Below are 26,518 nucleotides of genomic sequence, written 5' to 3'. Positions count from 1 at the left end.
TGTGCGTAAAAATGTTAACATATTCAACTGGTGTAGATTATATTTAAAAAATAAAATAAAATACTTCCCATGTGAGTTTATAAGTGACATAAATATCATTTTATTCGGAAAATTGCAAATTTTATAATGAGATAAAAATCCGAAATTGTGAAAAAAAAATTCCATTCTAATTCCCCTTAAATTTTCGTTACTGTTTCGTCATACTTCAGCAAGAGAAGTACCTGTGTAAGATTTCGTGAAGTGTTTGTTTTTTCCGTAAATTGAAGTTGGCTACAGACCTGTTTACTACATCTGAACTGAGAAAAGCTTTTCTATTCAACTTAAAGTTCTGAATATTGCTTTATTTGGTTACTTAAAGTGATTGAATATTTTAAGCATTGAGAAACTTAATTATTTATTTTGTGAACTTGGTGAAAAAACTTTCAATAAATTTGTTTTTGAGACTTTTATTCTATTCAGACTCACAGGTTCTTGAGAGGTGTCAGATCTGTGTTTATCAATAAATTTGTGAGATTGTGACTACTTGTCTTCGTTTGTGGATGTCTCCCTACTACGGGACAGATTAGCGAGGGTGCTTTCGAATATCTCAAACGAGACAGTGGGATTGTTCAGACAATGTGATGGCATTTTAGGACAGACAGTAAAGCGGGTGGACGCGAAATTGGTGGGCAGTTCTGCCGACTGCTAGGGCGACATCCATAGGGATACGACGGGAAAATGTTCCATATCTGTTCAAAACACAGTTGAGAGGGGTGGGATGGGAGAGAGAGAGAGAGTGAGAGAGAGAGAGGGGGGGGGGGGGGCACCACAGTAGTAATGTCCAGAGACTGTGAAGATAGTTGCACCAGCACTGGGTTGACCAATTTCACACGCAGCATGAAAGACACATTGGCCAGAGCTAACAATCGCAAATCTGACAGGTCGGATTGTTGTGGCTCAGTACGCGTGAGATTTTCATGCGAAGCAGGAGTGGCAACGAAGTCACACATTAACTTGTTTGCAAGACGCCACTGTCCGACATTATTGTCCACTCTTGAAACACTACAATGATGAGGGCCACTTACACGTTTGCTGAATGTGGGCTGCTGAAGAGTTCAATGCGACACTGAAATCATTGTCTTGTCTTGTGGATAGCGGCGCACAACGGTTGCACAATAGCTGCAGTGACGACGAGTAGTATCCGAATCGGCGTGAAAACAGACCAGTACGTGATTGTCATGAGTCACTAAGGTAGTGTCCTACCCCAGGTTAGGATCAGGGTGGCGGATAACACGTCTCAATATGACATAGTAATCTCTTTATTATAAGATAACGTCCTGCAAGAGACAGGCATAGAAACCACTCCAGCACGCACACAGTTCCAAAGATCACCTGTGCGAGACCACAGGCGATAGTCAGTGAGGTTAATATGTCGCAGCATACCAACAAGGTTTTCAGTTAAATGACTGTTTAACAACCACTTGGAGCATATTCCGTTTAATGCATGACACCAAGATGTCATCACACATTACATTTGTTGTTGTGGAAAATCGTTTTATATATAAGACAACAAGTGTCTGGCGCAGTTGTTAGATCAGTTACTGTTACTACAGTGGTAGGTTACCAAGCTTTAAGTGAGTTTGAACGTGGTGTTATAGTCGGCGCATGAGCGATGGGACAGAGCATCTCTGAGGTATCGATGAAGTGGGGATTTTCCCGTATGACCATTTCACGAGTGTACCATGAATATCAGTAATCTGGTGAAACATCAGGTCTCCGACATCACTGCCGCTGGAAAAAGATCCTGTAAGAACGGGACCAACAATGATTGAAGAGAATCGTTCAGTGTGACAGAAGTGTAACCCTTCTGCAAATTGCTGCATATTTCAATGATGGGCCATCAACAAGTGTCAGTGCGCGAACTATTCAACAACACATCATCGATATGGGCTTGGGAGCTGAAGGCCCACTCGTGTACCATTGATGACTGCATGGCACAAAGCTTTACGTCTCGCCTGGGCCCCTCAATGCCTACATTGGACTGTTACTGACTGGAAACGTGTTGCCCGGTCAGACGAGTCTCGTTTCAAATTGCTGTGTACAGATGCGAGCTGAGTTGGCGACCCTACGCTCACAGCTCCAGGTTGCATAGGCTTCCGTCATACAACTTCAGGCTGCTGCCAAAGGGCATCTCTATGGGGGGTCGGACGCGGGGACATGAGAGACATCGAGCACGTCCCACATGTCCCCCGTTTGGTCCACTGTTGTGGCTGCCCTGGGTACTGCCTTTTTAAGAGCCGGCCACTGTGGGTGAGCGGTTCTAGGCGCTTCAATCCAGAACCACGCGGCTGCTACAGTCGCAGGTTCGAATCCTGAGTTGGGCATGGCTGTGTGTGATGTCCTTAGGTTAGTTATGTTTTTTTTAATAGTTCTAAGTCTAGGGGACTGATGACCTCAGATGTTAAGTCCCATGGTCATTTGAGTCATTTGAACCATCTGAACCTTTTTAAGAGACAGTCTGCACTCCTTCCGATCTGATGATTTTAGCGTAGAAAAGTTGTGGAATGATTTCAAAGAGATAGTATCGACACCAGTTGAGAGATATATACCACATAAATTAATAAGTGGTGACACTGATCCCCCATGGTTCACAAAATGGGTCAGATCGCTGTTGCAGAAGCAGCGAAAAAAGCATGTCAAGTTTAAAAGAACGCAAAATCCACAAGACTGGCAAAGTTTTGCTGAAGTTCAAAATATAGCGCGTACTTCAATGCGACATGCTTTCAGTAGTATCCACAACGAAACTCTGTCTCGAAAACTGGCAGAAAACCCAAAGAGATTCTGGCGATGCATAAAGCACACCAGTGGAAAGACACAATCAATACCTTCACTGCGAGGTAACAACGGTGAAGTCATTGATGACAGTGCCATCAAAGCAGAGTTATTAAACACGATTTTCCGAAACTCCTTAACCAAAGAAGAAGAAGTGAATATTCCTGAATTCCAATCAAGAATAACTGCCAAGATGAGAAACATAGAAACAGATATCCTCGGTGTTGCAAAGCAGCTTATATCACTTAACAAAAGCCAGGCTTCCGGTCCAGATTGTATACTAGTCAGGTTCCTCTCACAGTATGCTGAAACAATAGCTCCATATTTAGCAATTATATACAACCGCTCCCTCACATAAAGATCCGTACCTAAAGACTAGAAAATTCCTCAAGTCACACCAATAACCAAAATGGGAATTAGGAGTAATCCGTTGAATTACAGGTCCATATCACTAACGTCGATTTGGAGTAGGGTTTTGGAGCATATACTGTATTCGAACATTATGAAGTACTTGAAGAAAACAATTTATTGACACGTAGTCAGCACGGATTCAGAAAATATCGTTCTAGCGAAATACTTTATACTATTGAAGTTCAAAAAAATGGTTCAAATGGCTCTGAGCACTATGGGACTTAACTACTGTGGTCATCAGTCCCCTAGAACTTAGAACTACTTAAACCTAACTAACCTAAGGACATCACACACATCCATGCCCGAGGCAGGATTCGAACCTGCGACCGTAGCAGTCGCGCGGTTCCAGACTGCGCGCCTAGAACCGCTAGACCACCGTGGCCGGCACTCTTGAAGTAATGAGTGCTATCGACAGAGGATATCAAACTGATTCCATATTTTTAGATTTCCAGAAGGCTTTCGAGTCCGTTCCTCACAAGTTTCTTCCAACCAAACCGAGTGCCTATGGAATATCGTCTCAGTTGTGCGACAGGATTCGTGATTTCCTGTCAGAAAGGTCACAGTTCGTAGTAATAGCCGGAAAGTCATAGAGTAAAACAGAAATGATATCCGTCGTTCCCCAAGGAAGTGTTACAGGTCCTCTATTGTTCCTGATTTATATTAACGACATAGGAGACAATCTCACATGAGTACTAAAAGAAATGCGCTAAATGTCGATTACGCGATAAGTCACACAAATCTGAAGGCTGTTAATTCAACTAAATACTTAGGGTTTACAATTACAAATACCCTAAATTGGAACGATCACATAGATAATGTTGTGGGCAGAGCCAACCAAAGACTGCTATTCATTGGCAGAACACTTAGAAGGTGCAACAGGTCTACTAAAGAGACAGCTTGCACCACGCTTGTCCACCCTATCCTGGAGCATTGCTGTGTGGTGTGGGATCCGCGTCAGATGGGACTGACATATGACATCGAAAAAATACAAAGAAAGGCAGCTCGTTTTGTATTAACGAGAAGTAGTGACACAGACATGGTACGTGAATTGGAGTGACAATCGTTAAAACAAAGACGTTTTTCGTTGCGACGGAATCTTCTCATGACATTTCACTCGCCGGTTTTCTCCTCCGATTGCGGAAACTTTCTGTTGGCACCCACCTACATAGGGAGAAAGGTCATCACGATAAAATAAGAGAAATCAGGGCTCGCACAAATAAATTAAGTGCTCGCTTTTCGGGCGCGCTGTTCGAGAGTGGAACGGTAGAGAGACAGCTTGAAGATGGTTCATTGAACCCTATGCCAGGCACTTTATTGTGAATAGCAGAGTAATCACGTAGATGTAGATGATGTACTGATCAGATGGACGTGTACAGGTGTGGAGACAACCTCATGAATCCATGGACCCTGCATGCCAGCAGGGGACTGTTCAAGCTGGTGGACGCTGTGTAATGGTGTGGGGAGTGATATGGGACCACTAATACGTCTAGACACGACTATGACGGTTGGCACGTATGTACGCATTCTGTCTCATCACCTACATCCTATAGTGTCCATTGTGCATTCCGACGGATTTGTGCAATTCCAGCAGGACAATGCGACACCGCAAACGTCCAGAATTGCTACAGAGTGGCTCCAGAAACACTTTCTGAGTTTAAACATTTCCACTGGCCACCAAACTCTCCAGAGATTAACGTTATTGAGCATATCTAGGGTGCCTTGCAACGTACTGTTCAAAAGAGATCTCCACCCCTTCGTACTCTTACTGATTTGTGGACAGCCCTGCAGGATTCATGGTGTCAGTTCCCTCCAGCACTACTTCAGACATTATTAGAATAAATGCTATGTCGTGTTGCGGCACTTCTGCGTGCTCTCGGGGACCCTACACGATATTAGGCAGGTATACCAGTTTCTTGTCTCTTCAGTGTGTATATGTGCATACAACACGTCCTGCCATACACTTGGCTCCTTTCACGTTATTAGCAAATTTGAATTCTGATACATGGATTAACTGTTCTGTTTTTATTTTTGTGTTGAAAAGTGCTGTGTGATGGCGAGCACAAGTAAAAACGCTAAACGTAAGCATAAAACTTTAACTCTTACTGTTAAATGGAAAATTACTGAAAGGTGTAACCATGTTGATTCTTCGACTTCCATTTCTAAAGCTTTTGATATCGGGTGACCTACTTAGTGTATGAGATCCTTTTAAGACTTTCGGTTACTGGCCTAAACGTCTCTGAAATAGTATTATATCACTTCAGCTGTCCTATTTTTAGCAATATATGGCGAGTAGTGTAACACACCTCGATGACTTTTCATTCTGTTGACATACTGCATTGTACTTATTTGATGACTGTTAAATATTTTTAAAATTCCGTATTTTTCTTCTACTGAAGGACAGTGGATTCATAATTAATAGCAGCTGTTTAAAAAGCCTTTGCTTGAAATCTGATCAGTGATCTTTAGTTAACTGCAGCTGCCTATTAAGTGACTGTTAATTTTTTTTTAAAATTCTTTATTTTGCTGTCTACTGAATGTCAGTGGGTTCACAATTAATTATAGCTGTTTAAAAATAATGTGCTTAAAACCTGAACAAGAGATTTTGGTTAACTGTAGGTAACTATTCAGTGACGGTCAGGTGTTTTTTTTTAAATTCTGTACCCTTGCTGTCTACTGAAGGACAGGAGTCTAATTATTAATGGCCATTGTTTAAATGTCATTTAGTTTCAAAAATGTTAACTGTAGTTAACTGTTTTTAAAATTTTGTACCTTTGGTGTATAGTTAATGGTTTATGGCTCAAAATTAGAGTCAGCTGTTTAAAAGTCATTTTTCTAAAGTCTGCCCAGTAAATTTTACTGTTGACTGTTCTTTAAATTGGTTTGACTTTAATTAAGACAATATGAGGGGGTATAGTTTGTGTTGTTGCCACAGATGATGATTACACGAATATTTTGTCAGGATTTGGAAGCGGTGGGTCCATGAGGTACGGCAATACGTGAACACGAGAAGTAAGTTCAGGTAGCTTTATTAACAAAGGCGGATTATAAAACATACATGCTACGCACACCCATCATCACTGTGTCTGACATCCTAAAACCGGCTAATTACGGTCGTATCGAAAGGCTAAGCTAAGAAGAGAGACATATTCGCGCCCGAGGCCGCGCTAGTTAACAGTGCGCGCTGCAGACGGGGGCCAATCGCTTACTCCCAAGTTGTAAACCTAATATGAAGTGAGTTTCACTAAACAAGTCAAGGGTCAGCCATCTGAGCTCAACAGCATTGTCCTGAATCTCAAATATACCAGAGAATGCCCTAGAATCAATGCATCACCTACTCACGAAGATTTTTTTTTTAAATTTAGCAACTCAGAGGATTTGAGATTATAGCGTTGAAGGAATGTCAGAAGATAAGTGAGATGCTTAAAATTCTGTTTAAAAACATTCTCTCTTAATAGTATACAACATAGTTCTTAGTTGAATGAAGCATTACTGTTGTATGGATATCATCTGTGATCAGACAGTGTTGTTCAATTTTCATTGCACTTGCATGTAATGATCATAATTTGTCAGGTCTTTAATGCGTCTGAACTATGTGAAATATGACCCTCCAGTTTATCTTTGTGTATGTCCAACAGTAGTGTGTCATCTATCGAAAAGATGAGGAGTTTTGTGGTTATTTCTCGATTTATGGACTTATTCTCTATCCTGAGATCATCCATCACTGAAGATAGCTTTTATGAAGACTGAAAATTAATATAAATTGGCTGTTTTATCTTTATTTAGCACAGGCTTGTTTTTATTTTTGCCAGTTTACCAGACTGCAGTTTGTGTCAGAAATTTTGGTGTTGCGTCAATGACGTTTGTGATTAGAAAACACTATGCTGGGTTCATCAACAAACATTACTGGCAGGTCTTCCTGAATGCTTTTGGAGCAAGTCAGTACAGGTATTAGAAATAGAAGTGGACCAAGTGCAGAACCTTGAAGAATGCCTTGTTTTAGTACTTACTCCTTTGATTGAATACTTACACCGTTTTTTGAGTGATTACTACTTTCTGTAATCTATCTCAATAATATGATCTAAATCAGTCATTGCCTTTCCCTTTAATTCCACAACACAGTAGTTTTTCCAAAAGTAATGCAAAAATGAAGATCTGAGTTAGTTCTGAAACTGTTATTGTGTAATATATCACATTGGTAAAGTGATGTGTTACCCATTGTGTACTTAATTGGACGAATGATGTTCACAACTGTTGTGAACAGTTAAAAGTATTTTTACTAATAAAATAGTTTGAATTATCAAATTTTCTGGAAGTTTTTGTTGTTTGTAGTTGAAAACTGTTATGGATCGACGCCATGCATCTTCACAGTGGGACAAAAATAGCAGCTTCACTACACTTCACTATGCATGCTGGCTTGGCATTATTCAATGCTGCAGTGTCCTGGCTTAGAATATGGGGAGCACCATCGAGAATATGGCATGCCACAATGATGGAGCTAACATCACATAAGACAAATGAAGTCTTGCTTGCTCAGAAGTTAGTATGAACTGTCTTTCATTAACTTCATGCTGAATGCATGTAATGTGGTAGTGAATGTATGTACGTCTATTTTGCATGAAGTATTGACTTATTGTACCAGAAGAAGCAATATGACATAGTTTTATAGGAAGTGCTTTCTATTATCTGGCAGAAAGCTGAAGATGGTAAAGATGTCCACATGAATGCAAGATACACAGTTTCTATGTACATTATTTCAAGACGCAGCTGTTCAGAACTTAAGAATAACAGTGCTCTTAATCTGAACATAAATATTTCTCACACAAAATCATGCCAGGTCACAACTCACTGTCAGTGTACCTTTTGTATTAATTACTTTTTTTGCATAGAGGCACAGCAAGGGTAGAATAATCAGCTGTTGAAATAACTGTTTGGAAGGTGTTAGTCTTGAACAGTTGATAATTACTGTAACAACTCGTTTTTGTAGAGTGAAGTTGGTTTTCAAGTTTGTCTTACCATGACCGCAGAAGATGAGGTCATACGTAATAGCACAATGGATGTGTGCAAAGTAGATAATTCTACTACACTGTCTACTACAAACAATACTAATTTTATATAATACAAGGAGGCAATGCTAAGCTCGTAAGTGAGTTAGATGATGTGAACTTTCCAGTCTAAATTTCTGTTAATATGCACATCAAAAAATTTGGTGACTGCTCTCTAAATTTGTTTATTTTGAGTTCTGGGATCCAGATCATGATCTGACTCAGTTGTTCTGTAATGAAGGTAATTAATTTTTGAAAGATTTGGCGTTAACATCTTCAATTCAAACCGACTTTATATAGTACATTTCAAAATTATGGTTGGAGCTTTTACCAGTACCCAGTTTACAACAGTTGCAAAAACATTTGTATCATAGGCAAACAGAGTAATAGGAGTACCATTGATTGGAATCTCTATTTCATTTACATACATAAGAGGTAAGAGAGGTCCCAGGATACTGCACTGTGGTACTCCTATTGGTGAAGTCTGAATATCAGATTTGTGAACAATATTTTAGTTTTTAAAGTTTGTTGAAGTAATTCCTATCGTCTGTCTCCTATTGTGGTGATGTGACTCAAACGATTTCTTCACTATTTCTCATATAACATAGCTTCTAATTTATTTAGCGAGATATCATGCTGGACAGTACTGACTGCCTTCAATAAAGTCAAATTTATTCCTATTGTCCTGTTGTTTGTGTCTAGTCACAATATTTTCAGTATACTGTATAATAGCTTATTTTGTACTCATGCCTCTGCAAATACTCTGTTGATTTACAGACAAGAGACTGAATTTTTCAAGGTAATTTGTAAAGTAATTTGTCACTCTTAGTCTAATGACTGTCTCTATTATTTTTAAAAATATAGAGAACAAACCAGGAATAAAAAAGTCAAGTGACAGCCTGAGGATGTCGACATCGACCTCTCTGACATCTCAATCGATTTTTCTTTAGAGGCTGTGGAGCCTGATGTCGTACTGGGGCAACCATCTCGCTTCCAACCTGAGCCTCCACCCATTGTAGAGTCCCCTCCCCATCAGAAAGTCAGGATGAATGTACTACCTCCCTGATAGATGGCTCCCATTACACAGTAGAACATGAATAGATTCAGTATGCACATGGAGGAAGTGAAACTGCTAGTGCAGCAACGCCCTTCATGCTTGTGTTTGCAGGAAACACATTTCAAAGCATCTGATGCCCCTGCACTATGGGGCTATACCCTATATCGAAGGATGACCTGACTGGGGAAAGACCCAAAGCAGGGGTTGCCGTGTTTGTCAATAATGTGCACCAATTCTCTGCTCTTTCCCTGGATACCGACCTGCAAGCAGTTGCCGTTAAAATTTCTTCACATCAGCGGCTTACAGTTGTTCTCTTTATTTGCCTCCACTGGATGCAGTAGACTCTGAGGCCCTCACAGATCTTATCGCGCAACTACCCCAACCATTTCTCCTCCTGGGAGCCTTCAATGCCCACCATGTCTTTTGGGGCTCAACGTCTATTTGCTATCGGGGTCGAGTTTTGGAGAGCCTCCTGACATCTCAAGAGCTGTGCCTCCTAAGCACAGGTACTCCGACTCATTTCTGTGGTGCTACTAGGTCATTCTCAGCCATCGACCTCTCTCTCTACTCTCCAGCTCTCACCAACTCTGTTCACTCGGAGGTCACTGACGACCTTCATTCCAGCGACCACTTGCTGATCCGCCTTCAGCTACTCGATGGCGTGTTGGTGGATGACTGGCAGGCCTAACTGGATGCTGTTTGGCCAGTTGCCTGTGTTTGAATACCGTGACAGCGTCCAAGAATGGGTGGGTCACATCGCGTATGTGATCCATCACGCTGCTGATCTATCCCTACCAATGTCTTTCGGCCCTCTTCAGAGGCGACCTGTCCCTTGTTGGACAGAAGAGTGCCATTTAGCCATCTGGGACAGGCGTGTGGATCTTCGACGGTTTAAATGCCACCTGACAGCGGACAATCTCTCAACCTTTCGAATAGCGAGACCCACGGGTCGCTGTGTCATTAAGGAGAGCAAAAAGCGGTCATGCCATGAGTTCCTGAACTCCATCAATCATTCCACTTGCTCCTCAAAAGTATTGGAAGCCATCCACAGGATTTTCAGTAAACACAGCCGTTAACCGATAGCTGCAGTGTTGAACCAGGGGTGCCTCCAAACAAAATCTAGAAACATTGCTCAGATGCTGACCGATCATTTTGCGCAAACTACTGCCAATGCAAGCCAGGATCCAGCGTTTCCTCACTACGTGCTACTGTCGAGAGGGAAAAGTGGGACTTAAGGTCGAACAGTTCTGAGGCCTACAACTCCCCTTTCTCGATGTGGGAGCGCGAATCGGCACTGTTTGAGACTTCTGATACTGCACCCAGCCACGAGCACATCTGGTACTGCATGCTTCGACATCTGCCAGCTGCGTCAAAGGAAATCCTCCTCGAATGTTTTAATCTAATATGGCAGACAGGTGTCTTCCCCAAGTCGTGGAGGAAGGCAATTCTAATCCTTCTCCTCAAACCAGGAAAGGACTGCAATTGTCCCAATAGTTATCGGAGTATCAGCTTGACGAGCTGTGTAGGAAAGACCCTAGAACGGATGGTTAAACGTCGTCTGGTCTGGCTTTTAGAGACCAGGCAACTCCTTAACCATTCTCAGTGTGGATTCCAAAAGTTTTGGTCCACGGTCGACAACCTGACTCTCGTAGAAGCGGCTATTCAGCAGGCTTTCCTCCGTCAGCATCACTGTTTCAGCATGTTCTTTGATATCAGTAAGGCGTACGATACTACTTGGAGACACAGTATTCTCGCACAACTGCATCAATGGGACTTCCGTGGCCACCTCAGAATTTTCATTTGGTCTTTCCTGTCACAGAGGTTTTTTCGGACCTGAGTTGGTCATACACTGTCTGATCGATTTGAGCAGGAGAATGGTGTACCCCAGGGCAGTGTTTTAAGTGTTACCCTCTTTGCCATACCCATCAACAGTATAACATCTACTGTAAGGAGTTCAGTACAGTGCTCCTTATCTGTGGACGAGTTTGCTGTTTTCTGTTCCTCCTTCAGTGTTACAATGGCGAGCTGTCAGTTGCAACTTACAGTGTGGCAGTTAGAGGAGGGGGCTGCGAAGACGGGTTTTCAGTTTTCTGCAGATAAGTGTGGGTGCGTTCATTTTAATCGTTCTCTTTGTTCTTTTAATTTGCCTGCCTTGCATATAGGGGACACTATCGTACATTTTAGAGACAGTGGGGTTTCTGGGCCTCATATTTGACTCCAGATTGTCATGGTTGCCACACCTACGAGAACTGAAAGCCAGAACCCTGAAGGCGCTGAACATCCTCAAGTGCCTTAGCCTTAAGTCTTGGGGAGCGGATAGAGCGCGTCTTCTCCAATTTTATGGGGCTTTTGTGCGTTCGCGGCTGGACTAAGGGTGCGAGACCCTCTTCTTTGCGGATCCTTGACGCTGTCCACCATGCAGGGATTCGACTGGCCACGAGCGCTTATCAGACTAGTCCAATACCCAGCCTCTGCCACTTACCATCCGGCGGCAGCTCCTGTTGGCCAGGCTTGTAAGTTTCTTGCAGCTCCAACCTCACCCGTTTACCATATTGTTGCTTGTCAGCCTCTGGAGCACCTTTTTTCCAACCATCCACAAGCCACGATACCATTAGGGATCCTTGTGCAGCGTGTGCTGGAGTCCCTTGGTGTGGACCCTGTACAGCCCCAACTCCAGGGTTTTAACCGCCTGTCGCCATGGTTACTGGAGAGGCCCAGAGTCATTTTAGATTTGGTGCATTACAAGAGAGATTGTACTTCTGCCATCATTTTAATGCAACACTTTCTATCATTTTATCTGTGCACCAAGACCATGTAGCCGTTTTTACGGACGGGTCGAAACAGGAGGATTCTGTTGGTTGGTCTGTTGTTTATCCAGATCGTGTCCACAAGGTCCGACTGCCTCAAGCATTTACTGTCTTTGATACAGAATTGTCTGCGATCTTGTGGGCACTGGAGCAGATGAGATGCTCTTCCCATCCTAAATTTCTTGTCTGTTCCGATTCACTAAGTGCCCTTTACTCATTGCAATGTTTATAGCCAGCAGATAAAATAGTGCAGAACATCCAGGATGCCCTCCTCCAACTACAAGGACTGGGGAAGGAGGTGGTTTTCTGCCGAGTTCCAGGGCACGTCGGCTTTGCTGGGAACGAAAGGGCAGATATCGCAGCCAAGAAGGCATGTCTCGATCAGCAAATACTTCAGTGCGCCATCCCCCTGCACTCACACACCTCGCTATTGAGCTCACGAGTCATGCGTCGGTGGGAGGGTGAGTGGTTGGAAATGACTGACAATAAGCTCCGTTTAGTCAAGACCACAACACGAGTATGGTGTACTTCTTTCCAGCCCCGTAGACAGGATGAGGTTCTCCAAACTCGTCTTCGGATAGGCCAGAGTCCTATGATCCATGGTTTCCTACTCCTGTGAGAGGACCTTCCAATATATGGTACTTGTGGCGTCCAGGTCACTGTGCTCCACGTTTTATTGGACTGTGTTTTATTTTCTGACCGGCGGGCAGCGGCTGACTTGCTGGCGGATATGCCATCTCTTTTAGGAAATACTGAAACGAATGTGGTTAAAGTTTTAAAGTTCTGTGACTTGTCCAATGTTTTTACCAAGATTTTAGGGAGAGAGTCTTAATTTGTTCACAGGATGACTGGCTCGCCCATATTTTACTTAAGCGGCCAGCCAGTGACAATTTCCTATGGCATCCTTGACGCTCCTTTCTCGTTTTCCTTACGTTTTATTTCCTTATACAGCATTTGGTATCTTTTCCCGCTTTCTTTACGTGTATGCTTCCATTTTACTAAATTTGTCCACATTCGTTTCTTTTAATGTGTGTCTGGACGCTGATGACCTCGACGTTGAGCGCCCGTAAGCCCCAACACACACATACATGTTTAAGATACTCAAACATGGTCTTTTTCTTTACTTTCGATCGACGAGTTAATATTAATATCTCCATATCATGATAATTTTATTTCATTATTATTAAGAGTATTTAATCGTGCTGCCGCTTGTTTAAAAATATGTTTTTTATCACGCAGTAGTCATCTATGTATGTTAAAACATTGCTATATCCGTGATTTTGTCAAGGGGAGGAGTAGCCCTCGCACGAAAAGAAAACAAATTATAAAAATACTCTCTTAGGTGTTGAAATACTCCAGATGAAATTATCTGGCATGTTTTTAAAATTTTGCTGAACTATTAATTACAGTATATGTTTGGAAATGTAAATACCTCTGGAGATCACGCTTTACACATGGAATGCCGTAGCGGAAATTACATGTATAGCATCAATTGTTTCAAGAAATGCTAAGTGGTATTATGATTGTATTTTTTCCAAAATTATTCTTAACGCCACTTTAATTATGTTTTATTGTAGCTTTGAATTGCTATCGAACTATATAATACATAAATATGGAAGTTGATTCGAAACCTTGAGCATATTTTCGATTCCACCGACTTCGAGTTCAACAATGATAACATTTGCACGGAGGTTCTGTATATGCGATACTTCACGAAGTTCGACCTTGCTCAGTGTCTGCAGAGGTCATTCAAAAAGCAGCAGGATGTCGTGCCCTTGCTCGGGAAAAACCGATCCGAAACAAGCAAAATACACGATTGTTATGGTGAGGCATGGAGAGAGCGAATGGAATCAGAAAAATCTCTTCTGTGGGTGGTATGATGCCAACTTGAGTGAGAAAGGTAAGATGCTTCACAAATTGATGTACGTGACACTTGACACTAGCGGCTTTTAAGTTTTGTAGAGAAGTGAATCAGGTTCATGTAAGCTGCTAATAAGCGAAGAAGTACTGATCCCGCGCGTTGCGCTACGTGGACATTTTAGTAATAGATTAATAGATTCACTGATAAATGTATGTAATTATTGGAGTATCGCAGTACTTGTATCACTTGTCTTCCTGTACATGCAGTGTATGTGTGTGTCGTGTTTATTATTCTTTTGTATTAAATCAGGTCAGCAAGAAGCTACAAATGCAGGGAAGGCTTTAAAGGATGCTGGTTATAAGTTTGATATCGCCCATACTTCAGTTTTAACCCGAGCGCAAAAGACTCTTGAAGCCATACTGAAAGAAATTGGTCAGACAGATTTGCCGGTGGAAAAGACATGGCGTTTAAATGAGCGGCACTATGGCGGACTCACGGGGCTCAATAAAGCAGAGACAGCTGCAAAATATGGAGAAGAGCAGGTATGTCGGAAAAAATGCAAATAACGTCCAAATTGATAGTTACATTTATTACCCACAGGAATCTTAAATTTTAAGAGAGAGTGTCTCTTTTAAAGTACTTTGAACGGTAGTGACCTGTCATAAACTTGGTAAAGTTTTGGCTTAGTTTCAGTGTATGATAGGAAGTGTAATTCCAGCTCGCATCAAATGTTTTATTAAAGGTATATGATACCTCAAAATGGCTGCAGGAAAGTATTAGGGGCTTAGCTCTGACTGTTCTAACGCGAGGGTTATCATAATGATAGATTCTGCATAGTTAATCTTTTATATGATGGTTGCTGTAATGCCTAATCCGTATGTCGATTCTAAAAATATTAAAATTTTTGTTGATAAACATTGTGTGGTCATATGAATATATACGTGAAGTCTGCTGCTTGTGCTTTTCTGTGAACAAATATCAATATGAACAGTTCCTAACTCTTTGTTTCCCTAATTTATTAAAATTTGATTTTTGCCTCACATTAACTCTAAACACTGTTATAAAATTAGAGCAATGTCCCCAAACGGTCTGAGTTTATCTCCTTATTCAGCACAAGGTTTTCATCTCCTAAAGTGTCAACAGTAATGAAGACTGAAGGCCGTATTGGTTTATTGTAATGAAAATTGGTTTAACAGCACTGTGTCAAAACCTAATATCGTGCAGCAATTATTTAAATGCAATGTTTGTCATGGAATTGAGTTTGCCAATGTCATCCAAAATTGGGGCTATTGCGCCTATCTAAAATGCATCAATGAATTTTTAGTGATTTTCAGTAAAAAGGGAGTCTTAAATCGGGCATGACTCAGTATAAGTGGTTAAGTTTCAACTTACAAATCCAAACATCAGGGTACAATTATTAGTTGGCCGTAATATTTCTCACTTATTCCTTCTTTTCTCAGACTTATTTTTTCGCTCATGAAAATAAAATTACTCCATGATCTCTGATTCGGTATTAACCTGCTACTCCTTTCGTAAGTAGTTAACTCAGTCTGAAGGTTAAACCAAAACTAGAGCATACTACCTCCAATAGAACCATGCCTGGGTTGACAGCTGTATCTTCTACCTCATTTAGATATGACTGTCAGCGAAAATGTCATTTTAATGTTCCTGATATCCTGAGAAACTATAGAAAGAAAACACACCTGAGAAACAAAATGTGGAATTATAAAGGGGTGGTGTTAGTGTTCCATGGATCATATGCACAGTAAATTGTAACGACATGGAACAAGAGAGTTCAGCCACCTTTATTTGTAATTGTGGCTACGTGCTGAACATTCATACATTTTTGTTTATTATTAAGTTTTTGGTCATGAGTTCGTAGTTTATACCCACCACCTTTCACACGTTGCAATAACAGAAATTACTCTATGGAGTAAGAGTAGTCAAGGAGAAACTTTTGCAGTTTGTTTTCAAACTTTAGTTTGCTGTCTGTCAGATATTTTATATAACATGGTAAAGAAAACCATAATGTGGAGTAATGGGTGCCATTTTTTCTTCTGGTATTATTAAAAAATTGAATTTTTGTTCCTGTTGAACTGCAGTGGATCATTTACAACAAACTTGACGGAATAAGTCTACTGTGAAGCAGCAATAAAAATGTTCAGCTCCTTATAAATAGGTGTCTACAAGGTAATAGTGGATGGACACACATTAAAGCACATTTGCGGACAAAGAAGGCCTTCTTAAATGTGAGTTACTGTAAAAGATATGGTTGAATGAAAATTTATCAACTTAATGATTCATCTTCCCAAGATTTGCGATGATTCTAAGTGCAAATGTGGCTGAACCAAGCTGTTTTAGGAGCTCCAAAATGTGATTTTTACAGTTTAAATTCTCTTTGATGTGGACACCTGAAGTTTCTGCCATAAGAGTAACACTGAAAAGAAAAAATAGATTTTCATTTTGCAAGTCTTAATAATGGTATCGACAGATCAGTGCTAAGTTTGGTGGGGTAAGTTTTCAATGCTATTAAGTTGTAGTTGAAATAACATTATGGTATATTTCTCTGTAACAGTCTTCACCTGCAGTAAAAACTAGATTGATTTCACAGACGCTAAAATTGAAATGGGATACATATCATGTTCTCTGGTTTCATTTAAGTAAAAGACCCTTTAGAGCTGTGATGTTAATAGTACAATGAAAGTTACAGTAAACTATTCATGTTATCAAATTACCTGTTTATAGGCTCTGACATTGTTTGAGTTGTTATGAGAACAAGATGATTTTGCTTCTTTGTATATATTGATCACAAGAAAATTTTAAACACCTACCTCTGATCCTGTGTATCTCTTTGCGGCGTTTTCAAGAGTTGATGATGCTGTCTCACTACAGGTGCGCTGTGAAGTCCCACTTTTCCCTTCTTGTCAGATCAGGGATTTTGTATGAGGAGAGGTGCATAATAAACTTTAAATGTCAACATATTGTGTGAGCGTTTGAATATCCAGCCTTGAGTAGGCCTATATTTCAGTTAACACAAACATTTTTAGATGCTAGCTCATAATGATCTGTCATCTGAACAATAAATAGTAGACATTTTTCATGAATGTGCTTACCCTTAAACACAAAAATATTCTACTTAATAAGAGGTTGTAATTTTATTATTGTTCAGAATGATCTCGTGGGCAAATTGTGAAGGAAGCTTCTAGAATATGGCCATGTCTATGCCATTGTAGCTTCTGTAAAGGACTGTAGTACATGTAACGGACAAAACTTCCATGCTCTAATGGTATGTTATAAAGCAGAACACTGTGACTGAGGTGTTTCAGTTGGGAGCATACATCACACTGAAGTTACCTTTCTGAAACATTGCCTCCAATAATTGGTGACATTTTCCTGAAGTACATGGTAATGGTTGGCTCTCAAGAATTGTAACACTCAACATTTCTCTGATCTTTCTTCAGTTGCAACTCTTGAATTAACTGATCTATAAGTAGCAGTCAAATGAAAACGAGACAGGTGCAAAAGGGCACAAAAACTATATATAATTTCAAAAGTAATCAGTGTAACTAGTAATTAATGTATTCCACTGTGAGACAAAATGGTTAATGCCTTTTTGGAAAAACATTTGTGGTTTCTTCCAGAACTTTCATTGCATCCAGGTGCACCTCTTTGTTCAAAGCAAATCTCTGGCCACAATGTTTTTCTTCAGGGCTCAAAAAATGGGGAAATTGCGTGGTGAGCGGTTGTGAATTTATGGAGGATGTATAAGGGCTATCCAGCAAAACTTCAGCAGTGTAATAGAAACAACCTTAGCAACAAGTGGACCCACGCACACTTGCCAAGGTTGTTCAATCTCTCCACAAGTGATTCCCTTATTTTTGGTCCCCTGAAGAGACTTGTTTTGGTTGAAAAGGTACACAGTTGGATACAGTGACTGTTCCATAGGCAACTGCAAATAATGTTCTGTGTAGGCATTGAACATCTTGTCTCTCTGTGGGATACTGCTATTAAAAGTTATGGTGATCACTTTTTAAATATCAGTTCACTTTTTTCCCTATCTCATTTTCACTTGACTACTGGCGCAGTGGCTAGCACACTAGACTCGCATTTTTGAGGACGACGGTTCAATTCCGCATCTGGCCATCATGATTAGGTTTTCCATGATTTCTCTAAATCGCTCCAGGCAAATGCCGGGATGGTTCCTTTGAAAGGGCATGGCAGACTTCCTTTCCCGTCCTTCCCTAATTCGATGAGACCAATGACCTCGCTGTCTGGTCTCCTCCCCAATACAAGCCAACCCAACCCACTTCACTACTACTACTTTTACCATGGCAAAGCAGAATGGGAGGACTACAGTGCATTCATGGACAGGTTGAAATATATTTAAAAGTGAGAGGAGAATTTTCTCTGGAGCCTTGTATTGCAAAACTTCACTAGTGTCCATTATATGTCCACATTTTATTCTGTGTATAAATAAGCTGACATTTCGATCATAGAGCCTTATTTTCTATTAACCAAACTCTCCTACTATCTATTACGTAGTAATCCAAACTTTCATAAAATTTAACATGACAAATCTGACTAAATGTAAAGGAAATTAAAGCAACAGGTGTGTGGTCTTATTCTACTGTTTTTCTGGCAAAAAGACTTGTTTTAATTATGAGTCCACAATCTGGCACTTTAAGGAAAGTGCAGTTGAATTGAAAAAAAAAGTGTGTACTAGTGATGTAAAAGTTACTTCATTGTAGTTTAAGACTAAGTAGCTATCTCTTGTTTTCAGTAATAAACATAGAGTAATGTTTCTGTAGGGAATAACCAAAATCGGGAGTCATTTGTCATCTCCAACAAAATGACTATGTAATCAACAAACCTCCAAGTTTTGATTCCATTCCTCAAGAGTTTACTTTACATTCAGTCAGTTTATGAATAAACTAACATTAGGTTACAATCCCATCTCACTCCCTTTTGGACTTTAGCTTCGTTTTCATGTACTTTCTCTTATAATGGTAGTCTGCTTTATGGAAAAGATGTAGATAACCTTTTTTTCTTATCCCTGCTAGCTTCAGATTTTTGCAAGAAGTGTACTCCAGTAAAAACTATAAAATACCTGGAAGATACCATCTGCAGAGATATGAAGTAGAAAGACGGCAAAAACTTACAGAAAAAAGCATGTGTCAGGTTGAAATTCATTGTAAGAATGTCACGGAAATGCAGTTCCTCCACAAAAGTCATTTGACTGATTACCATGTTGCATTAATGGGAGAGAAGGTACATCGAAGAGCAGCTGGGCTAGTCATAGGATTGTTTAGAGTGTGTGAGAGCATTACAGAGATTATCTGGAAACTATAGTGTCAGAAGCTACTACATAGGAGCAGTGAATTGTAGAATGATTTATGGTTGAAATTTATAGAAGAATTGCAAAATGACAATGATGAGAAAAATGGATATTGGATCTCACATAGAGGCTTCGCGTCTGCAGTGAGGGAAGGGGGAAATGATAGTTCTAGATGTACTCTCAACACACAATGTGGCAGCTTAGAGTATAAATGTAGATGTTTGTGACAGTGCCCTTAGATAACGCCTGTTCTTGCCTCATCAAGTTAGAGTAAAACTCAATTTATGCAGATCACCTTTTGTCATTTTCATAAGTGCTCAGTTCATTGTTGGGAGTGTATTTGGATTTTTCATGCCCATTCAAAAACTTCTGACAACTGCATGGTGATAGTGCAGAACTCGTGTTAACAGATTTTTGAGAATTGCATAGAATCTGCTTACCTGTACTGAAGTGCTGTCAGGAACAAGAACTGTACAAATATGCAGTCAGTTCTTAAGATTTTGGTTTAACACATCTAGTGAAATAGCAGCATTTTGTCTCAGGAGTAGTTGAATTGCATTTGAACTAAATCCATATGCTAGCGAAAGAATTACTAACACACACAGCCAAAATAATTGAGATAATAGTATATATATATATATATATATATATATATATATATATATATATATATATAAGGGAAACATTCCACGTAGGAAAAATATATCTAAAAACAAAGATGATGTGACTTACCAAATGAAAGTGGTGGCAGGTCGACAGACACACAAACATACACACAAAATTCAAGCTTTCGCAACAAACTGTTGCCTCATCAGGAAAGAGGGAAGGAGAGGGAAAAGACGAAAGGATGTGGGTTTAAGGGAGAGGGTAAGGAGTCATTCCAATCCCGGGAGCGGAAAGACTTACCTTAGGGGGAAAAAAGGGACGGGTATACACTCGCGCGCGCACACACACACACACACACACACACACACACACACACACACACACACACACATATCCATCCACACATATACAGACACAAGCAGACATATTTAAAGACAAAGAGTTTGGGCAGAGATGTCAGTCAAGGCAGAAGTGCAGAGGCAAAGATGTTGTTGAATGACAGGTGAAGTATGAGTGGCGGCAACTTGAAATTAGCAGAGATTGAGGCCTGGTGGATAACGGGAAGAGAGGATATATTGAAGAGCAAGTTCCCATCTCCGGAGTTCGGAAAGGTTGGTGTTAGTGGGAAGTATCCAGATAACCTGGACGGTGTAACACTGTGCCAAGATGTGCTGGCCGTGCACCAAGGCATGTTTAGCCACAGGGTGATCCTCATTACCAACAAACACTGTCTGCCTGTGTCCATTCATGCGAATGGACAGTTTGTTGCTGGTCATTCCCACATAGAATGCGTCACAGTGTAGGCAGGTCAGTTGGTAGATCACGTGGGTGCTTTCACACGTGGCTTTTCATTTATTAATATTGAGGTCATAGAAATACAAAGGAATGAGGCAATTTTTTTATTTGGAAGTAATCGTATAACTAAGTCACACTAGTAATCACAAATCTTGTCTTTTCCTCATATGAGACTGTACTTCTAATTGCTGTAATTACTCACTTCAGACATTGTTGATGTCCCTGCAAATTTGTTGTGGCTTGTGAAATCAAAGAACTCTATTGTGAATCCTTTCTCACATTCTAAGTCTTATGTGGTCTCTCTTAATTGTTTCAGTAAATGCATAATTCATCGTGCAATAATATTATCATGTCCCTGTCCGCCCCGGTAGCTGAGTGGTCAGCGTGACAGACTGTCAATCCTAAGGGCCCGGGTTCGATTCCCGGCTGGGTCGGAAATTTTCTCCGCTCAGGGACTGGGTGTTGTGTTGTCCTAATCATCATCATTTCATCCCCATCGACACGCAGGTCGCCGAAGTGGCGTCAAATCGAAAGACGTGCATCAGGCGAACGGTCTACCCGATGGGAGGCCCTAGCCACACGACATTTCCATTTATCATGTCCCTGCACTCTGTAAGTGGAATAATTGTCCATCATTAAAATAGCAACTGAGTGGGCAAGGACTCTAGAATAGTTTTCCAGTATGGTGGAACTCACATTCTAGATTTTAGATGTGAATGCTAAGATGAGAAGATGTACTTTGTGTACTGTTCAATGAATTTAGCAATATTTATTGTTGCTGCAATGTTTGAGCAGTCTTTAACCCAAAGTTATCTACATTGAAAGTGTGTGTGTGTGTGTGTGTGTGTGTGTGTGTGTGTGTGTGCTGTGTTAATACAGTAAGTAGCACAAGGAGTCTATTCATTGTTTTCCAAAGCTTCATTTAAAGTAATACACGAGTCGGACAAAAACAGTTACACAACACATCTGGCGATACATTCCAATGAGCCTTTCTCTATGCTGTTTTTTCCGTAATATTTACTACTCTCCTTAATCTCTGGATTTGATTGTAAATAAAAAATTATTCTCAAGAGAGAAATCTATTTACTTAATGTGCTAGAAGTGTCAAATAGTGTACCTGATTGTACAAACGAAGCTCTCAAAGCGCACATCTTATTAATCTTCTTCATTCTTTGACTGAGTGTTAATCCCACCTAGTCGAGGTACACATTACTCAAGATTTGGCAAATTTGCTGTATTGAACTTCGCAGCAGAATACCCTTGGTGTTGATGCGGCCTTCAGTTACCTGAGGGAGGGGAGTTGTGTACACGACGTGTCTGTGAATTGTGTAAACTCTGATCTCTGTGTGGTGGTATTTTAACTGTTTGGAAAATGTTTAACAGCAAAGGTAGTGTATGAAAGTAGACTACTAGTTTAAAGTATTTCTGATCATCGTCATGTATGAGAGAAGCTGAAATGTAGGGTAACAAGACAGGAACTGCCTAACACCAATGGTATTTACATAATATTCTAAAAAGCATATTGAACTGTACATACTAAAACATAAAAAGCCATGTGTAAGATATGGGGATATTTTGTCAGTTGGCCGTTAACAATGCAACGGAATGTCAGCTATGAAGCATATATACATCAGCTATCAAAATTTGACATAAAATTGATGTAGACATATCATAATGTAAGCGAGTCACGCCATGAATCAAAAGATAATAGCTTGAAAGTTACATGGAAAAACATTAAAGGCATACCTCTGAACTTTTTCTTGTAACATGAGCATACAGGAAGTAGAGAGAGGCACTGTTCTACATTCAAAGTGATAGCGGTAATAGTCATGCTGTATGGTGACAGTAATGGCTTCCATGAGCTGGTCATAAACAGACTGACTGACATTAAGGTGAGGAAGGTGGCAGCAAAGTATAACACAATTTCGAGTTGTATAATTGTTAATATACAATTAAGTCATAAAATGAAAACAAAAAATGTTTAAAATTGCAATTGACTCCAAATGCTTACCTTATTACAACCTTCTTTTATGTGTTTGTTCTGCCACTGCTTGGTGAGTAGATTTGTAATCCATCCAATTTAATTATTGTGTCAAAAATTGTTTTTGTTGGTGTAATGGTATAACAATTTACGTAGACCTGCATAAAAAGTATTTTATATGTGCACAGGTAAAAGAAATCTCATTAGCATTGATTGGCATAAAAATTACACAAAATATTAAGATGGCTAATGTATTTGCTCATTATCAATAAGCAGTGTCAACGTACATCTCTATGATGTTAGAGATAGAAAACTAATAAACAAAATAGTGGCAATTACCGTGATGTGTATAACAGCCAAAATCAATAGATATTATAAAAATCTATTTATGTTTGTACATTCCACATTTCCTCCTCAACCACTGGACTGATTTCAGCCAAACATGGTACATGGTATCTTATTCTGTCAGGCAATTATCACTGTGGGCATAAGAACATCTGCGTATCATAGTTCAGGAGATAAGACTTCATAAACACTGAGATGTGTGAAAAACTGCTGCATTGTGCATTTGCATCTACTAACACTATTTGCAGATAGTATCCACATATGCCACTAAGTGTACCTACTAAATTGTTATTGTACGGCACAAAGATCCAGAGAGCTCATAAACACTGAAATCTTTTAAAAAATGCCGCATCATGTGTGAAGTTCTAAAACATCTATTTTTTACTACTAAGAAAGTCTTAGTCAGGTCACCATGAGGAAATCCCTGAAGCTCGGCAGCACTTCTGACAGCTTTCAATTGTGAAGTGCGAATCTATATGTGAAAATAATAGCCATCGATAGTGGTGCCATAGAGATGCATACAGAATTGCATTGTAATCAAGCAAAGCATTTGCACCTAGTGTACAGAAGCTGTCTGGAAGCATCTCACATAGTGTACTGCATTATTTCAAAGATGTTCCCACAAATAAATAGAAATGAGTTTTTCAGTATCACTTTACAAACACCGTTCATTTTTGTTTTTGTTTCTAATAGAAAATTGGCGAAATGAATACCCGGGCACTGCCAGGTTTGTCAGCTAGTGTAAAATAAGACTGAGACAAAATGTCCCAACAAAAGTGAAGTTTGTATGATATAAGGCTCTGGTTTAAAAAGTTTCTGTAGCAGACAATAACTATGCAAATCCACATCTGATAGTCAACCTTAGTGTACATTACAGAATATGAATAGATTATCAGAATTTTTACATCAACTACAGATTTTCGTTATACCATACAACTTAATGCATTGATACATTACAATGAAGTAAAGAAAAGCAATCAGTTAAGTGACATGTCTAAAATATAAGAAAGCATAGGTAATACTAAAGATTAAGACCAGTGAAACGAAGTACATATGAATCAGTGGTACAACAAAACAGTGCTGCATGTCCAGCTTATAGTTACTGATGTCCAGGTTAATGTATACACCCAGTCATTGTGTGCTGTGCATACTGTAGTCAAAAACATTATGCAATACTGCTAGTCAGTATAAAAAGTACTGGAATGCGTAAGTTTTGTAGAAGTTTATAGAAGTATAAAATATGTAGAACAGTGTGTGCATGGCAGAGGCCAGTGACTTACATTGAAACTGACATATATTTATAATTTAACTGTGTAGTATCTATTATATTGCTCAAAATTGTATTTGTTTTATTATGTTTTTCTATATGCAATCTTACAAAAATAAACATTTGTTGAAATAATGGATCACTGTCTGTACACAGATAGCGCCTTGAGGTGGAAAAGACCCTAGCATTTGCCTTAACGATTGGTGGAGACTCTCAAAAACAACTCTCAGGCTGGCTGGTTATCTGCATTTGCCATGAATTCATTATTGGTCTGGCCCACCTTCCTATCTCTCAAGCTAGTGTGCTGCTTATTATGCTGTAAAAGCTGTTTTTCTGTTACTAAATTCTGCAATAGTGAAAGGCATTATGCTGTTCAAAGTTACATTGGCCTGTTCTTTGACATCTGTACTTGCAGTAGAGAGATGTTCCATGGCATATGATATGCTGACTCATCCATAACATGTACCCAGATCTATTAATTGTTGGCCTAGTTCTTTGTAGCCTCTAACAGAAACGGCATTGAAAGGTCTCATATCTTGAGTGCACACTGCAGTACACTTTACTGAAATACTACCTTTAATTACTGTGCTGTTATCACTGAAGGAGCAGACTGGGAACATAATAATGTAGAGCAGTTGATGCATGATACGGATCCAGTAGACTTCTTTTCATCTACAACCAACAGAAATTTATTCCAAATGACACTTCAGACCCCTTCCATTTCTTCAGTGTGTACACATTGTTTGTTTTACTCCTTACAGTGGTGCCTCCTCCTCACTCCATGGTTACAGATAAAAACCACAAATAAGAAGCCTGTGCTGGTCGTAATCAGACATTGGAGTGTTTAGATTCAAACATTACCCACAATTTGGCCAGGACTTCTATCCTTTACCATCTTTACTTGTGTGGGCAGCCTGTATAGTTCTGCTGTTCTCACCCCATCTCATGTTTCGTGCTTGCTTATTTGGACATGCAGCACTTTACTGTGTGTACTGTTCATCACCATGAATTTCACTTCACCTCCATGTGAGAGTTGTGTAGTGTCTTATTATCACTATTAACACTCAGGTCTGCAGTACTAATTATATTACTACAGGTGCAGATATGGCGACGAAGCTTTGATGTTCCTCCCCCTCCAATGGATGAAGAAAATCCGTATTACAAGACAATATTGGAAGATCCTCGATATGTAAATGGTCCTAAGAAGGAAGAGTTTCCCATGTTTGAATCTTTGAAGCTGACAATTCAAAGAACATTACCATACTGGAATGATGTTATAGTGCCGCAGCTTAAAGCTGGGAAAAGGATATTGATAGCTGCTCATGGAAATAGTTTAAGAGGAATTGTAAAACATTTGGATGGTGAGTATAAATATCCCAGTTAAATTTGTCTTCCTCAAATTTTGCTGCATAAAGGGTACTGTTGTTGGTGTTACTTGTTTGTGCCATTAGTTTGATTTCAAAATATCTTTTTTTATAGAAATGTCAGATGAAGCAATTATGGGTCTGAATCTGCCAACTGGAATACCATTTGTATATGAATTAGATGCCAATTTAAAACCAGTTGTTTCGATGAAGTTTTTGGGAGATGAGGCTACAGTGAAAGCAGCAATGGAAGCAGTTGCAGCTCAAGGAAAAACGAAATAAAATCTATAAACTTATGTAAATTATAAAAGGTAACTTATTTATTTTATTGTATGTATGTGAAATGTGATAGTAAATTATGAATTTTGAAGGCATAATTAAAACCTGTTGCTGAGCTGCTGTCTCATAATTGATATTTATGAAAAAAAGGATTGTTGAGAATAAATTGGGTACAACTTTTATGCTCTTCAGACCACACCTACTAAAACCTTTGTCATGTAAAATATATACTACCAGATATGTTTTGGTAGATAGAGAAATTGTAAGACCAGTATAGTGAGAGGTAAAATAAATGTTACCTGTTGAAATATTAATTTTAATTACATAATAAAGATGTCACAATACTTGTGGTTTCATTCTATCTACTATTTTGCCCTTGTTCAAGTAACCTGTTTCTGATTTGATAATGAAAGATATCAGATTGAACATGAATCATGCATAAAATATTTAAGCATTTGTGTAGTAGGCTTACACATTAATTAAAGGTGCAGTTATTGGGGCTTTCATATACAAGATTCCGTACACACACACTGAGCAGTGTTTGACTAATTGTTCTG

General features: G+C 39.6%; 1 protein-coding gene across 1 annotated transcript; it reads left to right on the top strand.

Moving 5' to 3' along the window:
* The first annotated feature begins 13,824 nt into the window (after positions 1-13,824).
* On the top strand, positions 13,825-26,305 carry LOC124612422 (phosphoglycerate mutase 2). The gene is made up of 4 exons (XM_047140626.1): positions 13,825-14,028; positions 14,299-14,531; positions 25,415-25,679; positions 25,798-26,305. Exons 1-4 carry the CDS (start codon positions 13,893-13,895, stop codon positions 25,962-25,964), a joined length of 801 nt encoding a protein of 266 aa, XP_046996582.1. The 5' UTR covers positions 13,825-13,892; the 3' UTR covers positions 25,965-26,305.
* Positions 26,306-26,518: the final 213 nt, after the last annotated feature.

Source organism: Schistocerca americana, chromosome 4, assembly GCF_021461395.2.
Source record: "Schistocerca americana isolate TAMUIC-IGC-003095 chromosome 4, iqSchAmer2.1, whole genome shotgun sequence".
Classification (NCBI taxonomy): domain Eukaryota; kingdom Metazoa; phylum Arthropoda; class Insecta; order Orthoptera; family Acrididae; genus Schistocerca; species Schistocerca americana.
This window is presented reverse-complemented; position numbering and strand designations above follow the sequence as displayed.